At 39.3% G+C, this 11,839-nt stretch overlaps 1 protein-coding gene across 1 annotated transcript; it reads right to left on the reverse strand.

Annotated features, from left to right (window-relative positions):
* Nucleotides 1–1,768: 1,768 nt before the first annotated feature.
* LOC116909325 (olfactory receptor 1361-like) lies at nt 1,769–2,710 on the reverse strand. The gene has a single exon (XM_032912866.1). The coding sequence runs from the start codon at nt 2,708–2,710 to the stop codon at nt 1,769–1,771; it is 942 nt and encodes a 313-aa protein (XP_032768757.1).
* Nucleotides 2,711–11,839: the final 9,129 nt, after the last annotated feature.

Raw genomic sequence — 11,839 nt, forward strand, 5'->3', positions numbered from 1 at the left:
ATGGCAAAAGGCAGCACCTTTTGCTTCCATTATCCAGATCTGGTTCTCAAATGGATGCTCTTCCAAGGCTCAGTTCTAATGCTCTCCAGGGAAACAGAACCAACACTCAAAAGTATGAAAGTATATATTCTGATACACACACACATACACACACACACACACACACACACACACACACACACACTAATTCTATGACAGTCTGAGATCCATAAAAAGACCTCATCAAACAACAGAATAAACTCTATTGTTTTTTTTTCCATAGTAAAAATTATGAAGGAGACTAGCAACAGTGGCTATAAAAGTAATAACTTCTTCCAGGCAGTGGTGGCACACACCTTCACTAACAGCACTTGAGTGGCAAAGGCAGGCAGATCTCTGAGTTCAAGGCCAGCCTGGTCTACAGAGTGAGTTCCAGGACAGACAGGAGTCCCAAAAAAAACACTCTCTCAAAACTAACCAAAGAAACAAGTTAAGAAACAAAGAATAATTTCAATCCTCTTCTATTCATTGCCCTACTGGTGAACTGAGAGTCATCAGAACCTTGTACCAGGGACTGCCTCTCCTCCTTGTTCTCAGCATGCAGGGTCAGCATATAAGAATACAATGTACAGAAAAGAATCAACTGTTCAACATGGAGTTTGCTCCTTAGGCAATAAATCGTTAGGCAATCCCAATATGCAAATTAACATGTAACGCTTATCTCTCAAACAGTCCTCCAAACAGGGGTATCACTTAGGTGTCTCAGGAGATAAAGGCACTTGCCACAAAGATAGAATATGTGAGTTGGGTTCCTAGGACCCACACAGTTGAAAGGAGATAACTCACTCCTGAAAGTTGTCCTCTGACTTCCATCTTACAACTCCTGACATGCATGTACATACACACACACACATACACACACACACACACACACACACACACACACACATACACGGAAAAACATGTTCATGCACACAGACACACACAGACAACTTAAATTAAGATAAAAAACAAATAAAAATATTTTTGAATATATATATTAGAAACAAGGTCAAACTCTGTAGCCTTAGTTGACCTAGGGCTTTCTAAGCAACCAGGTTTGCCTCAAAATCACATGCCTCTGTGTGTAGCAACATTCTTAGCTCAAAGTTAGTCTTATTTAAACAGGAAATGGTTCAAACTGTAAGCAGCTTCACTTCCAAGCATGAGAGACTGATTTAATCCTCAGAACCAATATAAAAGGCAGGACTCAGTTGAAAACTTTTATAATCCCATGGTTGAGCAGATGAGAACCAGAGGATCCTGGGGGGCACTGGCCAGGTAGTCTAGCCTGATTGATGAGCCTATGGACTCCTGAGAGGCACTGTCTTAAAAAGAGGATGTATGGATCCTGAGACATGACATCCAAGGTTGACCTCTCTCTTCTACTCACACATTCACAAACTTATACCAAACATATGAGCATGCAGCAGGAGAGACAGGGAGATGTACAAAAAGTAAGGACTTGGCCTACACACAAAATAATTTCATACTTCAGATGAATGTCTGCAGAATGTAGTTCAGTGGTTGAGCTTCCATGGCATGTGCTGAGTTCCATCCTCAGAACCCCCAAAACAAACAACACAAAATAAATTCCATCACTTGATAAATCCACCCATACAACTAATGAATAAAATACCTCTAACAAACAATGGCTAAATAATTTTGTGACTGAGGCTAATACAGTCCTGTGGCTGCATTCTGCTTGACTCTGAAATGTGGTAGGGAACAAGCATTAGTCCAACTCTTCTCACTGGACAGAAAAATTTCCTCTGGAGACCAGTTTTCTTAGGGCCCCTTTCAGGTCCCTGTTCCTCAGGCTATAAATAAAAGGGTTCAGCATGGGAGTCACCACTGTGTACAACACAGTTGCTGCCGTGTCCTTTTCAGATGAATGGACAGATGAGGGACTAAAATAAACAGCGATGATGGTGCCATAAAAGAGGCAGACCACAGCCAGGTGCGAGCCACAGGTGGAGAAAGCTTTCCGTCCTCCCCTAAGGGATGAAACTCTGAGGATTGCATCAGTGATGTAGATGTAAGAGATGAGGATGCAGACAAATGGAGTGACCATGATCACAGCTCCCTCTGTAAGAATCATCAGCTCATTGAGATGTGTGTCTGAGCAGGAGAGTTTAAGGAGAGGAGTCACATCACAGAAGAAGTGGGGGATGATGTTGTCCCCACAGAAGGAGAGTCGAGCCATGAGCAGAGTGTGCAGCAGAGCATTCAGGCTGGCAGTGACCCATGATCCAGCCACCAACATGACACAGACCTTATAGGTCATCTGTGTTGTGTAGTGTAAAGGATTGCATATGGCCACAAATCGATCATAGGCCATCACAGCCAGCAGGAAATTGTCCATGTCTGTAAGTTTAAAGAGAAAATACATCTGTGTGAGACATCCAGAGAAGGAAATGGCCTGACTCTGGAGCATGTAGTTGGCCAGTACCTTGGGGACAGTGGTGGAAGAGAAGCAGACATCCACAAAGGACAGGTTGCTGAGGAAGAAGTACATGGGGGTGTGCAGGCAGGAGTCTGTGCTGATGGCCAGGATGATGAGCAGGTTTCCCAGGACAGTGGCCAGGTACATGATGAGGAAGAGCAGGAAGAGGAGCTGCTGCTGCTGGGGCTGCCTGGAGAGTCCCAGGAGGAGGAACTCAGTGACGATCGACTGGTTGGTGCTGCTCATGAGTCTGAGGTCACAGAGGTTAATAGAAGACAATAAAGTCAAAATCCTGAAGGGCATGGTCACACTGATAGGATTCCAGGCAGAGTCATGTTTTTAAATCAATTCATACAGTGGCCAACAGGATATGACCACGCCATCCACACATTTTCATTCCAACACCCAGCCCTGATGTATTGCTTACCTGTGAATCCCTCAGGCCACACAGACTCTAAGAATATCTGTGTATATTTCACACCTCTTAGCTCTCCAGCCACCTCAAACACAACTCAGAAGAACATCAGGGTAACAGTTTGTTAGTTCTGTCTTTAACTCATATGATAACCAATGGATTCAGGGCTTCTAAATTGCCTCCCTACCTCTGGAAAAAGTTGCAAGCAGGTGTCTAAAATAACATTACCTCTTAATAATTAAATGTTTATGTCTCACTGCTGTAACCTTGCCTGGAGGGAGGATGGTGCTATCCAATGCTGTTCTATGTGATCTAATTGCAGGGTCTGTGATGTCTAGAAACACTGGCAAGCACTGAGTAAGTAAGGAGCAGACAGTTGGTTCTCGGTCTTCTGAGCACAGAAGATGTTCAGAATGATCGCAGAGAATCATTTACAGAAGTCTCTTTGGCCACTGGGACCAGGATCCCTCAGAGCCTCATTAGACACAAGAAGAAAGAAACTTCCATAAGCATCTTTGGCCCCTTTGGACCAAATGATGATGACAGAGAATGTTATCAAAGTTTACATACAACGGTTTACTCAGAATGGACAATCATCGAAATGAGTCCACCTTGGTAGACACAGGTCCCAGATGGCACTATTTAACACATCAATTCTCATTACCTTTAGGATCTGAGCCTATATCTACTGGTGGGGGCGGGAAAATCTTGGCATTCTGGTATGTGTGATGTAATTTTTGCTTTCTTGTGTCCTTTTTTATTTTATTTTTCATAGATATTTTATGTATTTACATTTCAAATTTTATTCCCTTCCCCCCCCCTTTCCCATACTCTCTCCACCTCCCCCTGCCTCTGTGAGGATATTCCCACTCACATCCACCCACTCACACCTTAATGCCCTGCATTATCCTACATCTGGGAAACGAGCCTTCACAGGACTTAGAGCTTCTTAACCTCCTGTTGATGCTGGACAATGTCATCCTTTGTTACATATGCAGCTGGAGCCATGGGCCCCTCCATGCATACTCATTGGTTTGTGGTTTAGTGCCTGGGAGCTCTCTTGGGGTCTGGTTGGTTGATATTATTGATCTTCCTGTGAGGTTGCAAACCCCTTCAGCTCCTTCACTCTTTTCTCTAATTCCTCCATTAGGGTCCCCATGCTCAGTCCAATGATGAGCTGCAAGCATCCTCATGTGTATCAGTAGGGCTCTAGCAGAGCCTCTCAGGAGACATCCATATCAGTCTCTGTCAGTAAGCACTTCTTGGCATCAGCAATAGTGACTGGGTTTGGTTGCTGCAAATGGGATGGATTCCCAGGTGGGTCAGTCTCTGGATGATATTTTCTTCAGTCCAATGCTCCGCTCTTTGTCCCTGTATTTCCCCTTGCATTTTGTTATCCCTTCAAAAATGGATGGAAGCATCCACATTTTGGTCTTTCTTCTCCCTGAGCATCATATGAATTTTCTGTGAGTTTTTTCTTAGGTATTCCAAGCTTTTGAGCTAATAATATCCATTTACCAGTGAGTGCAAATTATGTGTGTTCTTTTGTGACTTGGTTTCCTCACTCAGAATGATATTTTCTACTTCCATCCATTTGCCTAAGAATTTCATGTAGTCATTGTTTTCAATAGCTGAGTAGTACTTCATTGTGTAAATATATCACATTTTCTGTGTCCATTCCTCTGATGAATAACATCAGGGTTCTTTCCATGTTCTGGCTATTATAAATAAGGCTATTATGAACATAGTGGAGCATGTGTCCTTGTTGTATGTTGGGGCATCTTTTGGGTATATGCCCAGGAGTAGTATAACTGGGTACTCAGGTAGTACTATGTCCAATTTTCTGGGGAATTGAAAGACTGATTTCCAGAGCGATTGCACCAGACTGCAATCCCACCAACAATGGATGAGTGTTCTTATTTCTCCACATCCTCATCAATATCTGTTGTCAACTGAGTTGTATTAGCCATTGTAACAGGTGTGAGGTGGAATCTCAGGGTACTTTTGACATGCATTTTCCTGGTAAATAAGGATTTTGAACATTTCTTTAGGTGCTTCGGTATACCTCAGTTAAGAATTCTTTGTTTAGCTCTTCATCCCATTTATAATAGGGTTAGTTGGCTCTCTGGAGTCTACCTTCTTGAGTTCTTTGGATATATTGGATATTAGCCCTCCATCAGATGTAGGATTGGTAAATCCCTATCTGTTGGTTGCCATTTTGTCCTAATGACAGTGTCCTTTGCCATACAGAAGGTTAGCAATTTTATGAAATCCCATTTGTTGATTCAAGATCTTAGGACATAAGCCATAGGAAATTTCCCCCTGTGTTCGAGGCTCTCCCCCACTTTCTCTTCTATGACTTTCAGTGTATCTACTTCTTGATCCACTTGGACTTGAGCTTTGTATAAGCAGATAAGAATGGGTCAATTTGCATTCATCTACATCCTGACCTCCAGTTGAACCAGTACCATTTTTTGAAAGTCCTGTCTTTTTTCCATTGGATAGTTTTAGCTCCTTTGTCAAAGATCAAGTGAACATAGGTGTGTGGGTTCATTTCTGGGTCTACAATTGTATTCCATTGATCTATCTGCCTGTCTCTGTACCAATACCATACAGTTTTTATCACTATTCCTCAGTAATATAGCTTGAGGTCAGGGTTGGTGATTTACCCAGAAGTTATTTTATAGTTGAGGATAGTTTTCACTATTCTTGATTTTTTGTTAATCCAATTGAATTTGCAAATTACTCTTTCTAACTCTATGAAGAATTGAGTTGAAATTTTGATGGGGAGTGCCTTGAATCTTTACATTGCTTTCAGCAAGATGGCTGTTTTACTATATTAATCTTTCCAATCAATGAGCAGGGAAGATCTTTCCATCTTCTGAATTCTTCCATTTCTTTCTTCACACACTTGTAGTTCTTGTCATACAGCTCTTTCTCTTGCTTGGTTAGAGTCACACCAAGGTGTTTTCTATTATTTGTGACTATTGTGAATGGTGTCATTTCCCTAATTTCTTTCTCAGCCTATTTATCCTTTGAGTAGAGGAAGGCTACTTATTTGCTTGAGTTAATTTTATATCCAGCCACTTTGCACTGAGGTGTGTTTTCTGTATGTAGCCAAATACTGTGTTCTGTTTACATATCCAGTCTGTCATTCTATGTCTTTTTATTGGGAAATTGAATTAATTGATGATAAGAGGTATTAAGGGATAATGATTTTTCCTGTTATTTTTGTTGTTAGATATTTGTGTGGCTCTCTTCTTTTGGGTTTGTTGCAAGAAGATTACTTTCTTGTTGATCTAAGGTGTAAGTTTCCCTCCTTGTGTTGGAGTTTTCCACCTATTATTCTTTGTACAGCTGGATTTGTGGAAAGATATTGTATAAATGTTGTATTGTCATGGAATATATTTGTTTCTCCATCTATGGTAATTGAGAGTTTTGCCAGCTATTCCAGGGATGGCATTAATGTACTCTTAGGGTCTATAAGACATCTGGCCATCTTATAGCTTTCATAGTCTCTGTCGAGAAATTTGGTATAATTCTGATAAGTCTGCCTATGTATATTTCTTGTACTTTCCCCCTTATTGCTTTAAATATTCTTTAATAGTTTTGCGTATCTAGCGTTTTGACTATTCTGGACCAACCTATTTGCAGTTCTGCAGGTTTCCTGTACCTTTATGGGCATCTCTTTCTTTAGGTAAGGGGAGTTTTCTTCTATAATTTTGTTCAAGATATTTACTGGTCCTTTAAGTTGGGAATCTTCACTCTCTTCTATACCTATTATTCTTGGGTTTGGTTTTCTCATTTTGTCCTGGATTTCCTGAATATTTTGGGTTAGGAGCATTTTACTTTTTGCATTTTATTTGACAGTTGTGTTAATGTTTTCTTTCTTTTTTCAGTTATATTTTTATTGGATATTTTTATTTATATTTCAAATGTTACCCCCTTTCCCAGTTTCCAATCTGTTGGTTACCATTTTGTACTAATGACAGTGTTCTTTGCCTTACAAAAGCTTTGCAACTTTATGAAGTCCCATTTGTCAATTCTTGATCTTAGAGCATAAGCCATTGATGTTTTGTTCAGGAAATTTTCCCTAGTGCCCACATGTTTGAGTCTCTTCCCCACTTTTTCTTCTATTAGTTTGAGTGTGTCTTGTTTTCTGTGGAAGTCCTTGATCCACTTGAACTTAAGCATTGTAAGCCATTGGTGTTTTGTTCAGGAAATTTTCCCTAGTGCCCGCATGTTTGAGTCTCTTCCCCACTTTTTCTTCTATTAGTTTGAGTGTGTCTTGTTTTCTGTGGAAGTCCTTGATCCACTTGAACTTAAGCATTGTACAGGGTGATAAGAACGGAGAGATTTGCATTCTTCTACATGTTGACCTCCAATAGAACCATCACCATTTGTTGAAAATGCTGTCTTTTTTTCCACTGGATGGTTTTAGCTCCTTTGTCAAAGATCCAGTGACCATAGGTGCATACATTAATTCCTTGGTCTTCAATTCTATTCCACTGATCTACCTGCCTGTATTTGTATCAATACCATATATTTTATCACTATTCCTCAGTAATACAGCTTGAGGTCAGGGATGGTAATTCCCACAGTCCTTTTATTGTTGGGGATAGTTTTCCCCATCCTGGGTTTTTTTGTGATTTCAAATGAATTCACAAATTGCTCTAACTCTATGAAGAATTGAGTTGGAATTTTGATGGGAATTTCAGTTAATTTGTAGATTGCTTTTGGGAAATGGCCAGTTTTACTATATTAATCCTCTCAGTCCATGAGCATGGGAAGTCTTTCCATCTTCTGAGATCTTCAATTTCTTTCTTCAGAGACTTGAAGGTCTTGTCATACAGAACTTTCACTTGCTGGTTAGAGTCACACCAAGGTAAATTATATTATTTGTGACTGTTGTGAAAGGTGTCATTTCCCTAATTTCTTTTTCAGCCTTTTTATCCTTTGAGTAGAGGGAGGCTACTGATTTGTTTGAGTTAATTTTATATCCAACCACTTTGCTGAAGTTGTTTATCAGGCTTAGTAGTTCTGTGGTGGAACTTTTGGCTCCACATAAGTATACTATCATAGCATCAGTAAATAGCAATATTGTGCCTACTTCCTTTCAAAATTGTATCACTTTGACATCCTTTTGTTGTCTGATTGCTCTAGCTAGGAATTTGAGTACTCTGTTGAATAAGTAGGGAGAAAGTGGGGAGCCTTCTCTTGTCCCTGATTTTAGTGGGATTGCTTTGAGTTTCTCTCCATTTAGTTTGATGCTGGCTACTGGTTTGCTATATATTGCTTTTATTATGTTTAGGTATGGGCCTTGAATTCCTGATCTTTCCAAGACTGTTAAAATGAAGTAGTAATGAATTTTGTCAAATGATTTCTCAGGATCAAATAAAATGATCATGTGATTTTTTCTTTGAATTTGTTTATATAGTAGATTTTATTGATGCATTTCTGTATATTGAACTGTTCCTGCATCCCTGGGATGAAGACTACCATCATCATAATGGATGATCATTTTAATGTGTGCTTGCATTCTGTTTGCAATAATATTATTGGGTATTTTTGCATTGATATTCATAAGAAAAATTGGTCTGAAGTTCTCCTTCTTTGTTGGATCTTCATGTGGCTTAACTATAAGCCTAATTTTGACTTCATAGAAAAAATGGGTAGTATTCCTTCTGTTTCTATTTTGTGGAATAGTTTGGATAGTATTGGTATTAGGCCTTTTATGAAGGTCTGATACAATTCTCCACTAAACTCATCTGGTCCTGGGCTTTTTTGGTTGAAAGACTTTTTGTAGCTGTTTCTATTAGTTTGGGACATATGAGATTGCTTAGATGGTTTATCTGATCCTCATTTTACTTTAGTATGTAGTATCTGTCTAGAAAATTGCACATTTCATTCAGATTTTCCAGTTTTGTAGAATATAGGCTTTTGTAGTACAATCTAATGAGCTTTTAGAATTTCCTCAGAATCTGTTATTTTGTCTCCCTTTTCAATTCTGATTTTGTTAATTTGGATACACTATCTGTTCACTCTGATTGGTCTAGCTAAGGGTTCATCTATCTTTATGATTTTTCAAGGAACCAACTCCTGTGTTTGACTGATTTTTGTTTCTACTCAGTTGATTTCAGCCCTGACTTTGATTATTTCCTGTCATGTGCTCCTCTTGGGTGTATTTGCTTCTTTTTGTTCTAGAGCTTTTAGGTGTGCTGTCAACCTTCTAATATATGCTCTCCCCAGTTTTTAATGTAGGCACTCAGAGCTATGAGTTTTCCTCTGAGCACTGCTTTCATTGTGTCCCATAAGTTTGGGTATGTTGTGCCTTCATTTTCATTAAATTCTAAGAAGTCTTTAATTTCTTTATTTCGCCCTTGACCAAGTTATTCTTTAGTAGAGTGTTGTATAACTTCCAAGTGTATGTGGGCTTTCTGTCATTATTGTTGTTATTGAAGACAAGCCTTAGTCCATGGTGATCTGATAGGATGAAATGTTCTATAGATATCTGTTAAATCCATTGGTTCATAACTCCTGTTCATTTCTCTGTGTCACTAGAATATCTTGGGCAGATGTCATACAGACTATAAGAGAACACAAATGCCAGCCCAGGCTACTATATCCAGCAAAACTCTCAATTAACATAGATGGAGAAACCAAGAATTCCAAGACAAAACCAAATTTTCACAATATCTTTCTACAAATCCATTCCTACAAACGATAAATGATGGAAAACTCCAATACAAGGAAGGAAACTACTCACTAGAAAAAGCAAGAAAGTAATCTCCTTGCAATGAAAACAAAAGAAGAGAGACACACAAACATAATTCCACCTCTAAAAACAAAATTGAGAGGAAGCAACAATCATTGGTCCCTAATATTGCTCAACATCAATTGACTCAATTCCCCAACAAAGACATAGACAAACAGACTGAATACATAAAGAGGATCCAGCATTTTGCTGTATACAGGAAACACACCTCAGTGACAAAGAAAGAAACTAACTCAGAGTAAAAGGCTAGAAAACAATTTTCCAAGCAAATAGTATCAAGAAACAAGCTGGATAAACATTTCTTTTCTTTTTTTTTTTTTCGGAGCTTGGGACCGAACCCAGGGCCTTGCGCTCACTAGGCAAGCACTCTACTGCTGACTAAATCCCCAACCCCTGGATAACCATTTTAATATAGAATATAACTGACTTTCAATCAAAACTTATCAAGAAAGATAAGGAAGGATAGTTCATATTTGTCAAAGAAACAAACCCACCAAGATGAACTCTCAATCCTGAATATCTATGCTCCACATGCAAAAGCACCTACATTCATAAAAAAAAAACTTACTAAAGTTAAAAGCACACATTGCACCTTACATGATAATAGTGGGAGACTTCAACACCCCACTCCCAGCAAAGGACAGATCATGAAAACAGAAAAATAAACAGAGACACAGAGAAATGAACAGAAGTTATGAATCAAATGAATTTAACTGATATCTATAGAACATTTCATCCTAAAACAAAAGGATACACCTTCTTCTCAGTACCTCATGGTACCTTCTCCAAAATTGACCATAAAATTGGTCACAAAACAGGCCTCAACAAATACAAGAGGATTGAAATAATCCCATGAATCCTATTAGATCATCATGGACTAAGGCTGCTTTTCAATAACAACAATAATGACAGAAAGCCCACATACACATGGAAGTTATACAACACTCTACTAAAGAATAACTTGGTCAAGGGCGAAATAAAGAAATTAAAGACTTCTTGGAATTTAATGAAAATGAAGGCACAACATACCCAAACTTATGGGACACAATGAAAGCAGTGCTAAGAGGAAAGCTCATAGCTCTGAGTGCCTACATTAAAAACTGGGGACAGCATACACAAGCAACTTGACATCACACCTAAAAGCTCTAGAACAAAAAGAAGCAAATACACCCAAGAGGATTAGTTAGAGAAGGGGCGATTGGGTAGGGGAACAACTTGGAAACTGGGAAAGGGAATAACATTTGAAATGTAAATTTTTTAAAATCCAAGAATATTATACAAATAATCAACAAATCCAGGAGCTGGTTCTTTGAAAAAATCCACAAGATAGATAAACCCTTAGCCAGACTAACCAGAGGGCAAAGGGAGAGTATCCAAATTAATAAAATCAGATATGAAAAGGAAGAGATAACAACAGGAACTGAGGATATTTAAAAAAATCATCAGATCATACTACAAAAGCCTATATTCAAAACTGGAAAATCTGGATGAAATGGACAATTTTCTAGATAAATACCAGGTAGCAAAATAAAATAAGGACCTAGATAGACCATCTAAACAGTCCCATAACTTCTAAAGAAATGGAAGCTGACATCAAAAGTCTCCACACCAAAAAAAAAGCCCAGGTCCAGATGGGTTTATTGCAGAATTCTATCAGCACTTCAAAGACCTAATACCAATACTCTTCAATCTATTCCACAAAATAGAAACAGAAGGAGCACTACGAAATTCGTTTTATGTAGCCACAATTACTATTACATCTAAACCACACAAAGACCCTACAAAAAAAAAGAGAACTTCAGAACAATTTCCCTCATGATTATCGATGCTAAATTACTCAATAAAATTTTTGCAAACTGAATCCAAGACCACAATAAAACAAACATTCGAGATCTTCCTGGTCGCTGCCACCGCGGAGAGCCCGTGGGCAGCACCCCGCGAGCGAACTTGAGCCTCGGGACCACAGGTAAGACTAACTTATCTGCTGCAAGTGACTTGCCTGGTGGAATTGGGACAAACAGAGGCAGAATTCCCTCTAGGACCGGCACATCCTGTGTTTACTGAAGTCCCACACCAAGGATCCTGCCCGCAGCAGCTCTCTGCTCCCAGACCCGTGGGAGACAGACCTTACTGCCTGGGTGAGGTGGGGCACTCCTGGAGGCTGCAGAGCCGGAAGAGACCACCA

The sequence above is a fragment of the Rattus rattus genome, chromosome 9 (assembly GCF_011064425.1).
Source record: "Rattus rattus isolate New Zealand chromosome 9, Rrattus_CSIRO_v1, whole genome shotgun sequence".
NCBI lineage: Eukaryota > Metazoa > Chordata > Mammalia > Rodentia > Muridae > Rattus > Rattus rattus.